The sequence below is a fragment of the Coenobita brevimanus genome, chromosome 47 (genome assembly GCF_032717465.1).
Source record: "Coenobita brevimanus isolate Jiangsu-jjx chromosome 47, ASM3271746v2, whole genome shotgun sequence".
NCBI lineage: Eukaryota > Metazoa > Arthropoda > Malacostraca > Decapoda > Coenobitidae > Coenobita > Coenobita brevimanus.
Genome location: NC_137000.1, coordinates 12,078,327 through 12,099,695, shown reverse-complemented (window position 1 = coordinate 12,099,695; position 21,369 = coordinate 12,078,327). Strand labels below are relative to the sequence as shown.

The window sequence follows — 21,369 nt, the reverse complement described above, 5'->3', positions numbered from 1 at the left end:
TTTAGTGAACGACAGACGGACAGGGCAGGATATCATAAGTCATTCCCCTCCGTCCAGTTATTCACTATATTTATCCATCACAGGGTCTCACTCAGGTCTATGTTTTTTTTCATGCATCGTCACTTTACACTCCCTCATAATTATCAGTCACGTACATTCTCTCTCTCTCTCTCTCTCTCTCTCTCTCTCTCTCTCTCTCTCTCTCTCTCTCTCTCTCTCTCTCTCTCTTCCTGTTCTTCCTCCTCCTCCTACCTCACTTCTCCTCCTCCTCCTTCTCCTCCTCTTCCTCTTCCTCTTCCTCTTCCTTCTCCTCCTCCTTCCTTTACCTCACCCCTTGACTCTCATACTGTCTTACTCATGTCTGCCTCTTCTCATATTCTTTTATTTTCTCTCCCTAGCGTCCTCTCTTCCACGTGCCTATAGAAGTTGCCCGACCTTAGCCAGTTTGTTTCTTCAGAAATCTCTCTCTCTCTCTCTCTCTCTCTCTCTCTCTCTCTCTCTCTCTCTCTCTCTCTCTCTCTCTCTCTCTCTCTCTCTCTCTCTCTCTCTCTCAAGGGGTAGTGGTTGCTAAGGTAGGATAAAAATGTACATTTGCGGACAGTAATATCGGTCCAGCTTTTAATCAGAAAGAAAATAATCGAGAACAAAGGAGAGAGAGTCATTACTGAGTGTTAATGAGTCAGGATGGGTTATTAATGGACAGAGAGAGAGAGAGAAAGAGAGTTAACCTCTTCAGTACGGTGTCTTCTTTTTACGATTTAATCTTGTTAAAGACAGAAGACTCTTTAGTATTATGGAAATTTCTTGCAATGAAAGGGTTAATGAAGTCTATATCTGGCCCTTCCATTTCGAAAAATCTTCCCTGCACCGAGTAAAATCGTCTAAAGATAACGAGAATAAATTGTAAAATGAGTCATCGGACTGAAAAGCTTGAAGAGACTAAAAGCTTGAAGAGAACAAAGGAGGGATAGGCATCAGGGAGTGTTAATGAATCTGAGTGGGTTTTTAACCCGTGGATTGCGAGCCACAGCTCAGGCTGGGTAGCGTCACGTTGCGAGCCACAGCTCATGCCGTGCTGGCCGTGCACCACCGTTAACTATTCCACCCCTACACAAACTTACACATGGACTACGCAAAGACGGAGGGAGAGAGAGATTTTTTTTCATTTCACCAGATGATGCCCTGGATGTTTATCTTCAAGTTTATAATAAACAAAAACAAAAAAAAAAGATTTTTTTTTTTTCATTTTTTCACTACTCCCGTATGTAAAGTTACTCATGGCCTTACACAAAGACGGAGAGAGGGAGAGATTTTTTTTTTCTTTTCACCAGATGATGCCCTGGATGTTTATCATCAAGTTTATAATAAACAAAAGCTAAAAAAAAAAAATTCCTCCTTCGTTTTTTCTTCACCACGGGGTGGGATAAAATTGGATAATTGCGCAATCCACGATTTAATGAGGAACGATTGTTGCTTCTTCATACCGCTGAGCCGTCCCGTTCGAGCATCTGTTTTGCCCGGAGTGAGACGCTCAGTCTGCAGGTTGCTGCCGACCACAGCACACTAACCATCCTATACCCTGGTTCCACCCACCACAAGTAAGCTTACATACTTGATTACGTTTTGTTTATATATGTATCTAGTCACACAGAAGCCTAGAAGTTTATGTCAGTTTCTTTAAGTATATTCATGTAACATATGAGCGTAATGGACGACTACTGAGTGAGACTGATTCGAGACCTGTTACCCACTTACGAGAACGTCAACCCCAGCTATATGAGCATGTGGTGCGTTTCCCTGGGGTTGATCCTGCTCATAGGCTGATATCTGAAAGTCAACCCGGGGTGGAGACCAAGGGGAAGGCCGCAATATTCAAGGCTGGAGCAAGTCCGTCGTCCCTGTCGGGAAATAACTTAGGGTGGGGTGGGGGTGGGGAAGTTGCTGCTGGGAGGTATGCAATGAGTAAAATTGGTCATCCCAAAACAAAGTGTAGGAAGCATGTGAAAGCAACCTCCAGTAATGCGTAAAGAAAATGCATGCATTTTTTTTTATCAGTACATTATTACCACTTTACTAAGATGTTGCTTTTGTGTTATTCTTGCAACCTCCAGGTGACTGTATGCAGCTTAGGATGACCCTGAAATAGTGAAAGGGGTTATTGAAAGCTATGTTTAAATTCGAATAGTCTCTCCTCAGCTAAATATTATCATCTGAGAGATTAAGAAAAAAAAAAAACTACGTCATCGGAATGAAGGGGTTAAGGAGGGTCTTGAAACAGCACAAATTATAAAATGCACCTGGGAGAAAATGTACACAGAAACAGAGCATATTCAGCCTTCGATTACATGTTTTCAGATACTTTTTGGAGCATGTGTACAGCAGGGGTGAAGCAACGTTTACCCTCTATAACCACTAACGTCATCATCATTATGTCAGAAAGTGTCAGCGTATTGTGAAAACACCACGTTCTTGCTGGTATAGGGGACTTTGTAATTCTTTTTACGGATTTATTTTGCTTATTACATCCTGCGTGCTGTATATCTTTTAATGACGTCGTGCTGGAGAGGGACGCCTTCTTGCTGTGACATCAATATTACCGGTCGATTCCATTGCCCGGTTACATAATCGTCCTCCAACTCACGTCCTATTCGCCGAAAGGAGAATGGTTAACTGCAGCATCCACTACCCTACGTTGTATCTCTTTCATAGCCCTATCTATATATAGACTGAACAACCATAGGGACATGACACATCACTGTTCCAATCCAACAGTCAGAAAGAAAAATTCACTATCTACACGCACTGCAGCCTTAGCGCCCTCATACTGTACGTACATTTCACGGCATTCAACTTCCCATTTACTCCATATATCCTTAATACTTCCCACATTCACAGTCTATCCATCCTGTCATATGCTTTCTCCAAATCCATGAAGGTCGGATGCAACTTTTTTTCATTCTCTAGAAACTTTTCTACTGAAGACCTAAAAATGAATGTCTGATGTACACAACCTCTTCCTTTCTAAAACCTCCCTGTTCTTCTCCAACTAATTTCTCTGCTATTTCCCTAACTCGGGCAATAAGTATCGTACCATATACTTTTCCTATTGTTCTAAGAATGCAAATGCCCCTATGATTACCACACACTTCTTTTTCCCCCTTTCCTTTGTACAGGTGACTACTTATACCTGACTACCAATCCTCCGGGACTCTACCTTCCTCCCAGGCCAATCTGGACATCTTCCATATCCATTCTACTACAGTTTCCCCCATGCTTAAGCATTTCACCACTCATTGCACTTATGAAAAAGTACGGAAGGAAAGTCAAATAGAAACGCAGGAAAAACAGTTCAAAAGCAAAATACAGTGGGAAAAAAAAGTCGAAAAGAGAAATACGGGATGAAAATATAGTTTTAAAAAAATCGGAAAGGGAAACAGCCCAAAAAAAGTCAAAGAAATGCGGAAATAACAAAGTCTAAACGAAAAATACGGAGGAAATTGGTCGAAAAAAAATACGGAAGAAAGATAAAGACCAAAAATACAATATGGAAGAAAAATAGTCCAGATAAAACATAGGAAAACAAAGAAAAAGGAGAAATACGGAAGGAAATAGCAAAAATAAGCAAAATTAACCCAACAGCAAACCACAGAAAAAAATATCCCAGAAAAAGATACGGAAGAAAATAAAGTCCACAAGAAAAATACGGAAGAAAAATAAGGTCAATGCGTATGTTAGCCTTCCTCACTCCATCTCCGGGTCGATACGTCTGGTCTTAATAATTCGGCTCCAGGCGTCACCGAAATTGCCGAAATCTCACCCTAGTGGCGCCAGTCAGGAGGAGGTTTTAGTCTCTCTCTCTCTCTCTCTCTCTCTCTCTCTCTCTCTCTCTCTCTCTCTCTCTCTCTCTCTCTCTCTCTCTCTGTGCGAGTGTGTGTGTGTGTGTGTGTGTGTGTGTGTGTGTGTGTGTGTGTGTGTGTGTGTGTTTTTATGCATGTGCATGTGGATGTATGTATGTAACACACTCTCTCTCTCTCTCTCTCTCTCTCTCTCTCTCTCTCTCTCTCTCTCTCTCTCTCTCTCTGTGCGAGTGTGTGTGTGTGTGTGTGTGTGTGTGTGTGTGTGTGTGTGTGTACTTATGTGTATACATGTGGCTGTATGTATGTATGTATGACTCTCTCTCTCTCTCTCTCTCTCTCTCTCTCTCTCTCTCTCTCTCTCTCTCTCTCTCTCTCTCTCTCTCGGGATAGCCTCTTCTTGGCCCGGGGCGAGGGTGCGAGTTTTCCCTTAACATAAGCAGAAGTGGGTGTGAATTCCAGTGATGGAAACGGGAGAGAGTGGGATAGAGGGAAGGAGAGAGAGGCAGGAGGGACGGAGAGGGTGGGAGGGAGAGGGAGAGAGGGAGGAAGAGAAAGGTAAAAGGGAAAGGGAAGGGGGAAGAAAGGTGGACAGGGAAATGAAGGAGGAGAGGAAAAGGTGGTGAGAGAAATTATGAACGAGAGAGAGAGAGGGGGGAGGGGGGAAAGGTGATGGAAATGAGGAAGGAGAGAGAAAATGGGTAGAGAGAAATGAGGAAAGAGAGGAAAAGATGGTGTAGGGGGAAATGGAAAGAGGAAAAGGATGACCTAGGGAGAAGATGTGAAGGAAGTGTGAGAAGGAGGTGAGGAGCATGAGCAAAATGGAGGTAGGAAAGTGTATAGAACATATGGGGAGAAATGTAGTAACAGGGAGAGGTATTCAGAGGAACAGTAGAGGGTGGAAGACACGTGAAGGAGAGAAGAGGAGGAGGAAGAGGAAGAGGTAGGAGATGAGGTGAGAAATGAGGAAGGTGGGAGTATGCATGAGGAAGAGAGGGGCATGGACGGATAGAAGAATGACAATTAAAAATAACAGAGAAAGAGGGAAGTTTGGAGGAGGAGCTGGCCTTGTGTGGAGAGTTGAGGAAGAGGTGGGAGAGGAAGGTAGCATATGTTCAGGAGAGGGGGAGATGGGAGAGGGTAGGAGCATACGTCCGGGAGAGGCGAAGGTGGGAGAGGGAAGGAGCACATGTACAGGAGAGGGAAGAGAGGGTAAATAGCACGTAAGGAAAAAAATAGGGGGGCGCTACAATAAAGGGAGGGAGATCTATACCTTCAGCCCAAATAGTCATTTATACTTTATTCTTGCTTTCTCCTGACAGTTTTATTCTGTTTAGAGATATTTTCGCAGCAAACAGGCTAGATACAAAGATCCCTCCACCACTAGGGTTGTGAGTCTGAATAAAGTTGTCTATCAGGGGTAAGTGTAATGCACGACATTTTGTCACCGTCAATATGAAGCTGAGAGTTAGTCACCAGTGAACGCAATGAACTTTTAATACCACCATACCATGTAATGCTGACAAACTTTAGAGATTATGAAATAAAAGGTAGCGTGATCCTATTAGAGGGTTTATGGGAATTGTGGTAGCGTGAAACCTTTGGGGAGTGTGTGAGCCGTTACATATTAAGCACACTTTGCGGGCCACTCAATCTCGTCTGTACGATACCACTCCTTAGGGGATAGCAAAGTTCAAACTCGTAATGTCTTAACCTAAGTTTTACTAAGCACTAAGAACTGAGACATTGCTCTTCACTGTGAATGAACCCAAACGAAATAATAATAAGGATCTAAATCACTAGAACTATGAAACTTTACAAGCTAAATTAATATTGAAAGAATATTGATACACATATATATTAATCCCGTGGTCACAGTTGGACTCGCGGGAAGACTCAAAGATTACTGATGCACATGAATATATTAATTCCGTCGTCACAGTTGGACTCGCGGGAAGATTCAAAGAATACTAAGACACTCTCTTAAGATTAAACTCGCACAACTCCAGAATCATATAAAGTCACAATAATTAAATGAACATTGATGAAATAAACTGTAATCAAAATGGACTGTAAACAAAATGGACCAGCCGATATATTCGTTATTTAAGCTACGTGAACTAGGAAAGGGAGGCGGGGTGTGATTGCGTGAGGCGCTGGCAGTGGTTTGAAAAGGACGATCTGCAGTGCTGAAGAGAAGCGGAGGTCTGTCGATTTTTTTTTTCCTATCGACCATTGGGGGCGAAGCCCCTGGTCATTAAGGCGAATATATATATATATATATATATATATATATATATATATATATATATATATATATATATATATACCTAGGGAAATATATACATATATACAGTATACAAACATATATACAGTATATACTTACACATTCATTCACACATCAATGCATATATACATACACACGTTCATACACATACACACGTACATATATATATATATATATATATATATATATATATATATATATAATACTTTTTATTGTATTTATTTTTTGTAATTTTTTCTATTTTTATTTTTGTCAATTTTTTTTTGTTTTTAACCTTACATTATCTAATAGGAAAAAGAGAAAAAAATGCCTACAACCTAAAGTTCCTAAAACTAATAACCTAACAGACAAATCGCTAACCTATACTAAATCCTAAAAAGACAAATAGCTAAACGTAAGTAATGAGAACAATAAAAATAAAAATACCTCGACCATGGTCGATTTTTTTTTTTTTGCCTATCGACCATTGAGGCCGGAGCCCCTGGTCATTAAGGTAAAAATATGTATATATGTATATACATTGACATATATATATATATATATATATATATATATATATATATATATATATATATATATATATATGTATGTATATACATTGACATATATATATATATATATATATATATATATATATATATATATATATATATATATATATATATATATATGTATATACATGCATATGAACGTACACACTCATGCACACGTACATATAATAACTTTTTTTTTTTTTTGCCTATAGACCATTGAGGCCGGAGCCCCTGGTCATTAAGGCAAAGATATATATATGTTTAGACATTGACACATATACATATATATACGAACATATATATACATACATACATACATACACACATCCATGCATATGAACATACACACTTTCATGCACACGTACAGTCGTCAGCACAAATTCGCTGCAAGCCTGCTCGCGTGATGTGGGTCGTTTTGTCTGGCAACGGTGTATGGGAACTAGTTGCCACACAGGCTTTTATACGCTTTAAAGACGTGTTTGTAAGAATTAGTATTATAAATCACCCAGAATACAATATTCTTTATATCTGATTAGCGTAAAAATGTGCAAAAGATGACAGATGATTGTTGTCGCGTGGTGAAACTCCTGTTCACTCTCTCGTATCCATCCATTGTCCCTCCCCACCCTCCCCTCCTCCTTCCCTCTCCCGCTATCCTGCATCTCCACTCCTCTCTCTCTCCGCCCTGTCTACCTTATATCACCCACAACGCTAATCTACGTAATAAATCGCACTCTTCTCTATTTCTTGTCTATTCCTGTAATCTTTTTGCTCCTCAACATTCGAGAGTTTCATGCCATGCAACAGTCTCTTTCTCCCACTCGTTACTCCACACATGATGCAGCAGTTCGAAACTTTAGTGTTTCTGATACTGCTTCGTGATTCAGTGAACAGTATGAGGAGAATGAGAACATTTTCCTAGGAAAGAGAGAGGGCGAGAAGTAGGAGGAGTGGGCACAAATGTTTGTTTAATTTCACCTACTGATATAATAGGCACAAACTTCCAGGCGCACTCAAACAAATACTAACAAGGAATACGTCACAAGAACGAGACCTCAATGTTCCTGTATCTCCCGGCTATTGGTAGTGACAAATGGTGGAGAACAGAAAGACAACTGGAAAGGAGTGGGAAGAAGACAAGGAGGGTAAGAATGGGACTAGAACAGGGAGGAATACTGATAATAAACCTTGGATATAGTTGGGAGTACCGCAAGCAACTGGGAATAAGGCAGACTCGGTTTAGAAAACAGTCAAGAGAGAATTGCGATGCGCCAATTGGGTTAGTGCCGTGGATAAATGAATGAAGGTAGAGAGGGTGGGGAGAGGAGACAGTGGAGAGGCATGAAAATGAGTGGGGGGTTGGAGCAGGAGGGAGAGGGAGGGGTGGGGGGGGACATCAGGAGGAGTAAGGGAGAGAGACGGGAAGGGAGCTAACACACTGTTAAGGCCCTCTCCCACTTCGGCGAAAGTGTGGAAGATAAAGTCACGATGTGTCAAAAATCCCTAATCGTGGGTATTCGTCATCAAAATCTTGTCCATTCGTGGCATGGCGCCGATACGTCGCACGAGGTGGAAATTTGTCGTGGGGGACCAGGACGTTTTCATGCTGCATGAAAACGTCGTGGCCCTCCACGATTTTGTAAAATTTCGCAGATTAGTCGTAAATAATAAGGCGACGCCTCGGCGACATCGGCGATTACCCTGCGTATAAACCGCGTATGATCGCCGACATCGGCGAGGCATCGGCGGTGAAAAAAAACGTTGAGATGTCATACGGTCATATGGTGAAGCGTCGGCAATGTATCGGCGATGCATCGGTGAGTTTAATACGACATAGCCTACGTAAACCGTACGACATGTACCGGGTTGTGCGACAGTAATATTTCATCTTATGAATGTCGGTGATATATCGCCGACATTTCGCGGATGAACCGTCGATTAATCGCCTTAAATACGCCGATGACGGCGAGGCACCTGCAATGGCCTCGGCGTTTTGTCTGCAAGGTGCGTGCGATGCATTCACCGACACATCGACGATACATTGTCGACAGCACGCCGCCGTTGTACCTTTATTGCCATTGAGTCGCCATAAAAAAAAACGTTAAAATTTGAATTTAGATTAATGCTTGTGCATTAGGCCGACATATCAGCGATATGTCGGCTACTAGTCGCCAGTTATATCGTATACTCCGCCGAGGTTTCGGCGTTTTGTCGTACTGGTGTCACAGGTATTACGCCGACACCACGATTCTTGGTCAGAATCGTCAACACATCACCGACATCAGCCACGATTTTCATCGTGGCTTCATCGTGCCTATTTACGCCGAAGTGGGAGAGGGCCTTTATAATGAAGAATACCAGAGTATTAAGGCCCTCTCCCACTTCGGCGAAAGTGTGGAAGATAAAGTCACGATGTGTCAAAAATCCCTAATCGTGGGTATTCGTGATCAAAATCTTGTCCCTTCGTGGCATGGCGCCGATACATCGCACGAGGTGGAAATTTGTCGTGGCCCTCCACGATTTTGTAAAATTTCACAGATTAGTCATTGACAACAAGGCGACGCCTCGGCGACGTCAGCGATTACCCGGCGTATAAACCGCGTATGATCGCCGACATCAGCGAGGGGTCGGCGGTGAAAAAAAACGTTGAGATGTCATACGGTCATACGGCGAAGCGTCGGCAATGTATCGGCGATGCATCAGTGAGGTTAATACGACATAGCCTACGTAAACCGTATGATACGTACCGGGTTGTGCGACAGTAATATTTCATCTTATGAATGTCGGTGATTTATCGCCGACATTTCGCGGATAAACCGTCGATTAATCGCCTTAAATACGCCGATGACGGCGAGACACCTGCGATGGCCTCAGCGTTTTGTCTGCGAGGTGCGTGCGATGCATTCACCGACACATCGACGATACATCGTCGACAGCACGCCACCGATGTACCTTTATCACCGTTGAGTCGCCATTAAAAAAAACCGTTAAAATTTGAATTTAGAATAATGCTTGTGCATTACGCCGACATATCGGCGATATGTCGGCTACTAGTCGCCAGTTATATCGTATACTCCGCCGAGATTTCGGCGTTTTGTTGTACTGGTGTCGCCGGTATTACGCCGACACCACGATTCTTGGTCAGAATCGTCAACACATCACCGACTTCAGCCACGATTTTCATCGTGGCTTCATCGTGCCTATTTACGCCGAAGTGGGAGAGGGCCTTTACGCTCATACGTCGTTCCATAACATTCTGTCAACGCTTGCAGTTTTTTTACGCTAATCAATTACGGTATACAGAGAACTGTACTCTAGGCAGCCTCTGGTACCACTTTTGAAAAACACATCGTTAAAGTGTATAAAAGTGTATGTGGCAACTCATCCCTTTACACTGTTGCCAGACAAAAGGACTCGCATCACACTAGTAGACTTGCAGCGAATTTATGCTGACGACTGTACATATATATATATATATATATATATATAATAATTTTTTATTATTTTTTTGTATTTTTTTATTTTTTTTAACCTTATATTACTTATAAACAAAAATACCTAATCTAAAGACCCTAATACTAATCACCTAACAGACAAATCGCTAACCTGTACTAAATCCTAAGTGACAAATAACTAGACCCACACTAATGGTAAAAAAGCCTCGACCAAGAGAACACCATCGACTGCAGATATGTAATGCCTTTCTACATTACATACCTGCACTCATCACCTGGTGACTGTCAGTCGAGGCACAACCTAATATAGGGAACATCAATAATAACTTTTTTTTTTTTTTTTTGCCTATCGACCATTGAGGCCGGAGCCCCTGGTCATTAAGGCAAAAATATATATATGTATAACGCCGCCTCGTGCCTTTTTATACTAAACCAAGACAGTGTCCGGGAATCGGCTAAAACTTTTAACTCATTACTTTGTAGTATTTTCGACTCTCTCGATCTTTAAAGAATGCGAGAGATACGTTTGCCCTTGTCATACGTAGCAAAATGACTTACGATGTTGAAATTTTTGTGATAAGCGTACAGGAACTATCATAACGAAGCCAAAGCAATTAGGAATCGGAAATGTTTTATTACCCGTGCGAGCTTCCTATGCCTACGTGACTGTAAACACGACTGAATAACATGAATTTCGCGCGTCACTAACGATTACCTTCAATATTCTTACTTCAGACATTTTCAGTTCACCACTGCATAGTACAAAAGATGAAATCTATTAACTTCGGCAGGTAAATCTCTAGATTAGAATATAAAGGAGGACATTCGCTATTTTTAACCCCTACTAAGATTTCGCATTTACACGTCTTTGTCGGCCAGCGCTGGTCCATATATATAACAATTAATCATACTCACATTAATACTTGACTTACAGTAATACTGTCAATATCAGAATCATGTTCATATTATGAATATCAACTAAGACTAGACTTAAATATAAGATTTAACGGTTAAATGAACTGTACAGACTATATTTATAATAATGCTTAAGTTTACACTTACAATACTAGCTTATACTAACTTATACTAATACTTAAAATTATGGCACTACATAAGGATGAAGCAAAAATAAGTTCCTCTCACTGATGGGACTGAAATGAGGAGACGGGATGAGGGATGAAGAGAGAGGTAAGAATGGATAGGGATAGGAGTGGAGAGAGTAGCAAGTGGGAGAGGGAAGTGTATTGGAGGAAAATGGCAGGTAAGAGGGAGGTGTACTGGAAGAGAAAGGCAGGAGGGAGGGAAGTGTACTGTACTAGAGGAGTATAGCATGAGGAAGGGAAGTGTACTGGAGCATACGGGAGAAGTAGGGCAGGTGGGAAGGAGGTGCACTGGAGAAGAATGGCAGGAGAGAACGAAGTGTTGTGAAGGAAAAATGGTAGGAGAAGAGGGAAGTATTTAGGAGGAAAATGGTTAGAGGCAAAGAGGTCCTTTGGAGGAGAATGGTAGGAGGGAGGGAAGTTGTTCGGAGGAAAAAGGTAGCAGAGATACGATTATGAGTGGAAATAGAAGGGAGGAAGATGTTTTATATGTGCCTCAAACAAAATTAAAGGACTCCATCATGAGGGTATAATGCTCGGATTGTTAAGTGATAGTTTGGCAGGTACAATTACCATCTAACTAAAGTGTATTGCAGTAGACGCATGGTGGTCGAGAGGGTGAAAGAAGCTTGGGGGTCTAGTGGTCTGGAGTCTTGTCACGGTGATAGTGCTGTGGAGCGGCGTACGACCTTACTATATCTGTACCGAGTTCAACCTATAGTTTCAACAAATCAACTTTACTTGGTACTGTAGAGGGGCGCCTTCACGTGATGGTACTGATATAGCTGGGTGATGGAACTGTTCGGTTATGCAAGCTTCCTTCAACTACTTACCCATCCCCTCAAAGGAGGATAGTGAGCCGCAGGGAGAGGGTAGCTTCAGCCTGCAGTCCACTGGGTGCACGTTTTACATGAAACTTGAGTTAGTTACTACAACTGCCACCACCACCACCACCACCACCACCACCATTACTACTACTTCTACTGCTACACTGTACATTAACACCTTCAGTACGATGACATTTTTTTTTTAGTTCTTGCTACATTCAGTCTTTATTTAAACGTATAAATTTCTTGATCTGGAGGGGTTATTTATAGCCTCCATTAACCCCTTCAGTACAAGGAGTCACCTCTAAGCGAATAATTTCGTGTGTAAATATCAAAAATGAAATGAAAATAATCTCATACAGAAGAGATTAATGCCTTCAATGCAATGACGTCTTCTATAGTTTGCTCTTGCTGTCTCCAGGCCTTTTTATTCAAGTCAGAGGAGACTTTTCAACCTGGAGTAGGCCACCCCAAACGGGATTGAGGCGTCTGCCAATAGATAGATAGATAATAAAAATAATAATAAGTGTAATAGTATCTGCTAGAGACACAAGCACCAGTTCTGTGGGTTACCAGCTCACCACTATTGACTTCCAAGGCCCCTCCTGCCCCACTCCCCTCCTTGCGAGCGACATACACCACATACACCAAAATCTGCCTATGTATGTGAACAAAGCGAGAGTGTTCTGTTCTTGTTCTTTATTAACATGTATCAATACCTTCATTATTCAAATTCCAGCGTTAAGCATATATCTACAAACAAAATGATGTACATAAACCATTATTATTTTGTGTTCCCATGAAAATGGCCTCACAATGAAATGTTTCTGTTTTGTCTCGCCATGACAGGACACTGAACAAAAACAGTTCACATAAGCTCAGTCATAGATGAGTATTATAAGCAAATTTTCAGTTATTGCTTTTTCAACACAACTTTTCCTAGAATACTGTAAACATAGGACAGACAGGACAACCAACTATTTAACAAACTAGCTACCTTACTAAATATAATACAGGGAGAGAGAGGGACGGGAGAGGAAGAGGAAAGAATTGTTGAAGTGAGAATAAGGAGGTGCTCAAGAACTCAGCCTGAGAGACAGTTTCATTTGGCTAAGTGCCCTAACATCTCTATATTGATCCAGTCTCCCCTCCACCCACACACTGTGTCCTCCACCCACTGTGTCCTCCACCAATTGTGTCTCCCACCCACTGTGTCCCCCACCCACTGTCTCTTCCCCACCCACTATCTCTGTCCACCCACTGCCTATTCCCATACCCACAGTCTGTTCCCACACCCACTGTCTGTTTCCATACCCACTGTCTGTCTCCCACTCACTCTCCTCAAGCCACTGTTATTCCCCACCAACAGCAGTCCTCTCCACGTAATCCACATCCGATGTCCCCCCACCCATTCTTGCCTGCACGCACTGTCCCTAACACCACTACCACACCGTCACACACTCACATCATCACTCTCCCACCATCATACATTCAGTACATCACTACACCTCATCACCACAAATTCATATTAAAAAACGCCACTCATGCCACAGAATCCTCACACAGAAGCACCACAGCTCCAGCTTAGTATGCAATAAATGCAGCTTTGCACCACACCACACCACAGCACACTGCCTTCACCACTACACACTGCCTTCACCACCAAATTTTCACAACACCACACACACACAGACTATATCATTACACCGACAAACCACGAAATCTCCACACAGTAGTGTCACATCACAACACTTTCTCATAAATCATAACTGTTCATTGATCACAGTTCTACAGCACACCTCCAAACCTTCGTACAACAGTATCACATTCTCACACCACAGAATCTCAAATCAAAATCTCTTTCCAAAGTCACATGTCCAGCACATCTTTACACTACATCACCACAGTCTCACTTCAGAACTACCTCGGCACAACAACAGTAAGCATCACATACCTCCACACACCGCACTAATCATCAGTCACCAGTCAGTTATCTGTTACACCACTGAGCACCATACAACATTCCAGCACCATTACCTCTTATATAACAATAACCTTCACATCACACCACAGCCTAATATTTCATCACTCAACCAGACCACCAGCTACACCACCACCTCCACGCCACACTACAACTACACCCTGTCATCACCTTAACACATCACTTTACCCTCTTGCACCACTCCACCACCACACCTCTCACCAGCTCAACACCACACCGAGGCCGGGCAACAAAGCATGTCATTTCCGTTGTCAAATTGCGTATCTCTCCCGGGCTCAGTAAGTGATGATGGAGAGAGAGAGAGAGAGAGAGAGACAGAGACAGAGACAGAGAGACAGACAGACAGACAGACAGAGACAGAGACAGACAGACAGACAGACAGAGACAGAAACAGAGAAACAGACAGAGAGACAGACAGACAGACAGAGAGGGAGGGAGGGGGAGGGAGAGGGGGAGGGAGAAGGATGCTGGGAGTGAAGAGACAGGAGTGAAGGGTGAGGCAGGGAAAAGCAGAGGCAGACAGGGAGAGAGAGAGAGAGAGAGAGAGAGAGAGAGAAAAGGTAGGAGAAGAGGGAAAGGTAAGCTGTGAGGGAAAGGCAGAGGAGTGAGAGGATGAAGGGAAGGCAGTGGGTTAGGGGAAAGGCAAAGGATAAAGGCGCGAGGGGAAGGCAGGAGATGAGGGCAAGATATGGGGTGAGGGGGAAAGCGGGAGGCGATGATGGGGGAAAGCAGGTGTTGATGATGAGGGGAAGGCAGGGGGTGATGATGAGGGGGAAGTAGGAGGTGGTGATGAATGCAAATGATGATGATAAGTAGAATGCAGGAGGTAATGATAAGCGGAAAGCGGGGGTGAGAGGAAGGTGGGAGATTTGGTGATGGTGGGGGATGAGGAGTTAGGGGAAGGTAAGGGTGTTAGGGAAAGGCAGGGGTGAGGGTGAGACAGGGTGAGGGAAAGGCAGGGGATGAGAAGGTGTGAGGAAAGCAGGGGGTGAGGTAGGAGAGCCATGGATGATCGAGAGTGTTGGCTAATGAAGAGGGTCAAATCAGAGTGGTCTGACTCTAAGATGATCAAAAAAGGATCCAAAAAAGGGGTGAGTGGGGTTTTGGACATGGAGCAGGGGAAGGGAGGACAGAGACGTGTGGTAAGGGAAGGATGGAGATCGATTTAGAAAAAGGAGAAGAATGGAAACAGAGTTAAACAAGGAAACGGCATGGAGGCATGTTTATGAAAGAGGTACGAAGGTATACTTATAACAGAGAGGTATGAAGGGAGGGAATTCAAAGAGATATGCACAAGCTGGTTTACAAAAGAGAGAAGTTTGGAAGCAGACTGACGAGAGAATGGAAAGAAGGAAAGTTTATAAAAGAGAGAGATATGGAAGTAGGCTTCGAAAAGGGATAGGAATGGAGTTGGTTGTGAAATGGGATGGGATTGGAGCAGATTCAGCAATGGGAGGGGAATGAAGTAAGTTTTAAAATGGAAGCTGAAAGAAGACATGCTTAAAAATGGGAGGGGAATGAAGTTGGTTTAACAGTGAGAGGGAATGATGATATGCCTAGAAAGGGAAGCGGAGTGTAGTAGGTTTAGAGATGGGAGAGGAATGGAGTAGTTTACCAAATGGGAGGGGAATGGAGTAGGTTTACAAGTAGGCTAAAATACTGGAGTTTTTTGATAGTGGATGTGCTAGTGATGACAGTATAAACTTTGTCTCCTACGAACCACTTTCAGTAAAATCATCTTGCGTTATCGGGAACAGAATCTTAGAGTTGTCCGGCAATGAGAGGTTAATCTATTATAATATCAGTTCTGTCCCAACCAATAAAAATTTCCCAGAATTTTTCATCATAATTCGCCCATTACCGGTAGTTCATTCGTAATCCAGTGGAAAGAGACTGACAGCCAGCCAGACAAACAGACAGACAGACATAAAGGCAGACTCACAGCAGACATGCGCACTCAGGAAAACAGACAGACAGACTTACAGACATACTGTATATATACAGACTCATAGACAGACAGACGGGGAAAATCACTGCCTACTCCGTTTTCAGTTCTGAAGGTATACCTATAAAAATGGCAGCAAAAACATGTATTATCACCAACCTCACTTAACACCAAAGCCATATCCCAGTAGGGTGTTCCTGTAAATACAATCTACAATCTACAACAACTATTTATTTGTGCCTCATTTTCAAAAATAAGTATTAGCTTAACAGTTGATTATATTCTATCATCATACGTTGACAAATGACTCATAATGCACAGGCAATCAGGCAGTATTTGGTATTTGTGTAGCGTATGGCATGCATGGTTTAATCCCTTCAACCCAGGTACTTCATATACAGATGTCCCGAGACTTGACATGCTAACTTCAGATATAATTCTTGGCATGATTTTTATATTTGAATTGTTGTCAAAATGAGTCCGAGCCTGAGTAGTTATAGAGCCAAAATTGCTGATAACCTTATGGGTGAATTATGAAGGTGGCCATTTTAAACTGTAAGAGCAATTGTAGTTCTGTAACGGCTGAGAATTGGACTCGTGTTGATGTTGCATTTTTTTTTACTCAAAAACAACCCTAAAAGTCACCTCCTGAAGTTAGAACGTCAAGTCCTGAGACACTAAGTGTAAGTCTACTCTTGTTGCCACCAGATAATTTAAATCAACTTAGGAGAGTGATATAATTAATAAGGGCTGTACCTTACCTCCAGTTTAAACAGTTTTCTGAGCAGAATGTATTCTGGCTTCTAGTGTAACAGTATCGAAACGAAAAGTCTTTTATATCGGTTTTATCAGAATCTACACCATTTACCAACCTCAATAACATTCACTCAAGTTTTGTCTTTATTTACCCTCATTCAGACGACGAATAGCGATGAGAAATCTTAAAGAACCGAGTGATATCTTTAACCCCTTGAACCAGGTGACATACCCTGTTGGTTTTGACTTGCTACTTCCAGGTTATTTTATTAACCTTAGTTGGGTACCTTGTGTGGTGAAAGGGGTAGTGAAGCTATAGCTCACACCTGGTATAATCCTTTCAGTCTGATGACATGGTTTTTAATTTATTCTTTCTTTTTTCAGGCGATATTATTCATCATGGAAAGGGCTTGTAATAATGGAGGGGTTAGTCATACCTACAGTGTATTCCATCACTTAGATGCATAAGATCTCCCCCAAACCTGTTGAATCGATCAGGAATAAAATCGGAAAAAGCCATCGATTAGACGGAGTTAAAAAGACTTAACTAAACCGAATAAAACCGTCTGGAAGTAACAAAAACTAATTAGAGAATAGGTTGCTTTATTGGACTGCCGTGCATGACATATACTCAGTTATGATATTTCTTCCCAGTTGTCAGTAGCCAAAGATGTTCCCTTATATACATCTTTACCCATAAGGCAGCTCTGAACCTATTTTCCCTAAGGAAATATCACCATTGAAAACGAAATTTATGACTGAGTCTTGATTTTATCAGTGACTGCAACCTTTTCCACAGATTCAGTGAATTCGACATTTTTTTGTCATTTTAATCACTTCATATTCTTTGTGTCAGCTGCTGCTAATAAGTCGTTATGCTTCAAGGCCCCGCAGATACAATTAAAATAGAGGAACTACCATAAACGGCATCTTTTTAATAGTTTCCACTAAGTGAGGCCTTCCGTGACGCGGGCTTGCTCTTGCCGAGGGTGGTGGTGCGTGAGGGTGGTGGTGGGCGTGGTGGTGGCGAGGACGTGAGTGTGGAGCCGGTCTCGGGGTCAAGGGACTAGGGGGCGGTGGAGCTGGGTCTGTCAATTTCCTCGTAGTTTTTTTTTTTTTTTTATGTGAGGAAGAAGGAACCAAAGGCCACGGGTCCGCAAAATTCTTCCCTCCATGAGAAAAACAAAATACAAGAACGAGCCAAATTTAAGATCCGTTCATATCGAGATGCCTAGACACACTGCGTTTGAAAGACTGGAGATCATAGGAAGCAGGAAATACAGACAGGAGGAAACAGTTCCAGAGTTGACCCGTTGCATAAATGAAGGACTGGGAGTAACGGTTAACTCTTGCATTAGAGAGTTGGACAGAAAAGAGATGAAAGTATGCTGCTAGACGGGTGCTACGCGCCCGTCACCGAGGTGGAGGAATGCATGCAAACAATTCAGACGAGCAGTGACCATTGAAGTAGCGATAGAAAAGAGATAAAGATGCAACAGCGTGGCAAAGTGACAGAGGTTGAAGGGAGTCAGTAAGAGGAGGAGAGTTAATGAGACGAAAAGCCTTTGACTCCACCCTATTGAGAAGAGCTGTATGTGGGGAGCCTCCCCACACATGAGAGTTGTATTCCACACAGGGGCGGATGAAACCCCTGTGTACTGTAGAGTCAACAATTGTGCAGGGCTTAGCACACCTAATCTCTCGGAAGCAGATTTTACAAGAGATGTAATATGATCCTTCCAAGATAAGTCCCGAGTAAATGAAACCCCAAGCATGTTCAAGGATGATGCAGGATTAAGCTGAATATTATTAAACATTAGTGGGTATACCTGTGGAAGATTTTATCGGGTTGATAAGTGTAAAAACTGAGTCTTTGATGCATTAAAAACAACCAGATTATTTTTACCCCAGTCAGAGATACGAGCCAAGTCAGGCATTAGGTGTGCCATAGCCTCATCCCTTGTTTGCTGAAGTAACTGCTGAGATGGACGTTGCAGGAACCGAATGGAAAGGTGAAGGGTGGAGTCATCAGTGTATGAGTGGATAGGGTTAGATGTACAGCTTAGAAGGTCATTGATGAATAAAAGGAAGAGAGTTGGTGATAGGACAGAGCCCCTGAGGAACACCACTGTTAATAGATCTAGGAGAAGAACGATGGCCGTCTACAACAGCGGCTATAGAACTACCAGAAAGGAAGCTAGAGATGAAGACACAGATTGAAGGATAGAAACCGTAATAGGGCAGTTTGGAAATGAGAGATTTATGCCAGACTCGATCGAAAGCCTTTGAGACGTCAAGTGCAATGGCAAAGCATTCGCCAAAGTCCCGAAAGGAGGATGACCAGGAGTCTGAAAGGTAGGTGAGAAGATCGCAAGTGGAGCGTCCCTGACGGAACTCATACTGACGATCAGAAAGAAGGTTGTGATAGGGAAGATGCTTTAAAATATTTCTATTAAGAATGGACTGAAAAACTTTCGAGACACAGGATGTTAAAGCAATTGGACGATAGTTAGAGGGTTGGGAATGCTCACCCTTCTTTGGGACTGGCTGAATGAGAGCAAACTTTCAGCAAGAAGGAAAGGTACAAGTTGATAGACAAAGGCGAAAGAGTTTGCCTAGGCAGGGTGTAAGCACAGAAGCACAGTTCTTGAGAACAACAGGAGGGACTCCATCAGGCCCATATGCCTTATTAGTACTGAGGCCTGTGATGGGAGAAAATACATCAGCTGAAGACATTTTAATGTCAGCCATGAGGAAGTCAGAGGGGGGAAGTGATGGAGGAACTGCACCGGAATCATCTAAGGTGGAATTGGAGGAGAAAGTCTGAGCGAAGAGATGTGCTTTATCAGTAGAAGAAATAGCTACAGAGCCATCAGAGTAGAAAAGAGGAGGGAAGGATGATGAAGTAAAGTTGTTAGAAAGGTTTTTGGCAAGGTGGCAGAAGGAGCAGGAAGAATTCAAGTTGGAGAGTTGAGAGCATTTAGTACGGATGAAATTATTTTTAGCAGAGTGAAGAACAGACTTAGCACGATTCCGGCCAGAAACGTATAAAAGATGTGATTCAGGGGTGGGTTGGCTCTGATACCTTTTATAGGCCCTCTCCTTATTGCGGACAGCATTAGAACAAGCGTGATTAAACCAAGGCTTTCTTGCATTAGTCAAAGGATATGAGAAAGGAATGTGCTTCCATGCCCGAGAGAATATCCTCCATAATGCGCAAGGCACACTTAGCTGGCTCACAGCCATGGATGCAATAATCATTCCAGGGAAAATCAAAGAAGTACTGCCTGAGGGCCTCTCAATCCGCAGCTCCAAAGTGCCACAGTTAACGTTTCTTTGGAGGGTCCACAGGCCGTACCGGAGCAATAGGACAAGTTAAGGTGATAAGGTTGTAATCGAAGGAGCTCAACGGAGAGAAAAGATTAACAGTGTAAGCAGAAGTATTAATTTAAGGAAGAGGTCAATTATGCTGGAGCTCTCTCCAAGGCGGTCAGGCATAGGGGTAGGGTGCTGTACAAGCTGCTCTAGGTCATTCAGGATAGAAAAGGTGTAGGCTTGTTCACCAGGTGGATCAGTGAAACGAGAGGAGAGCCAAAGGTGGTGGTGAACATTGAAAACTGGAATGGAGATCTCAGAGAAAGGAGAAATGGATAGAATGCGTTCCATTGTAAAAGTAAGATAGTCAAAGAATTTCTGATAGTCAGTAAAATTAGGAGCTAAATAAACAGCGCAGATATATTTAGTCAGAGAATGACAGGAAAGCCGAAGCCAGAGTATAGAGAATTCAGAAGAATAGAGTTCAGGAACACGAGAGCAAGATAAGTCGTTGCGTATATATACACAACAGCCACCTTTGGCTTTGAAATGAGCATAAAGAAAGTAGGAGGATACAGAAAAGGGTCTGCTGTCAGTTGCCTCAGACAGCTGAGTTTCAGTTGGAAAAAGAAGGTGAGGTTTAGCGAGGGAGAGGTGGTGCTCAACAGGGCGAAAGTTAGAGGAAAGGCCGCAAATGTTGTAGAAATGAAGAAGTCAGTCAGTGGTTCCAGGCAGCACGAGTCGTCACCGGGAGAGTGGCGGAAGGTGGGGGCATTTATGGTCTCCCCCCCCTAGGGACTCCGAGGCCACGTGTTTGCTGCCATGATTTTCTTTCTTTCTTTCTTTTTTTCTTTTTTTTTTTTTTTTGGAAAAGGAAGTGTGGTGTGTACTGTGCATGTAGTTTGGTGGTGTTGATAGTTAGAGTCTTGGAGAGCCTGCTGGCCAACTCTCTGTGTTACTCAGACACCGGAAAAGTTCAGCAAAGGGGGATGGTCGGGACCTAGTCCCGAGGGCTGATGAAACGGGAGCTCCAGCACTCCCTGTCATCAGTTTTCCATCCACCATGGGAGTACTGCCCTGCTCGACTGGTGCTACAGTCTACTCCTACGCGACTGGCTGCACCTGCTGAAAGATTACAGTTGTAGTAGGTCTGTGTCTGCCGCTTGATTCTCTTAATTTCTGAAAGCTTGAATGTCATTTGTAAGATCCGTAATATTGTCGAAAATTGCCAGAATACATGTTAAAAATATCATTATATTCAAGGGGTTACCTTTCTGAGTGGCAGTGATACCTAG

The 21,369-nt window shown here is 42.7% G+C and overlaps 1 protein-coding gene across 1 annotated transcript in view; it reads right to left on the bottom strand.

The window, feature by feature from the left end:
- The window catches only part of LOC145398962 (protein stoned-B-like), a 106,018-nt gene extending 84,746 nt beyond the window's left edge, over positions 1–21,272 (bottom strand). The window contains 1 exon segment of the mRNA XM_080271694.1: positions 21,197–21,272. Within this exon segment, the coding sequence (XP_080127820.1) occupies positions 21,197–21,272 (76 nt within the window).
- Between the last annotated feature and the right edge of the window lie 97 nt (positions 21,273–21,369).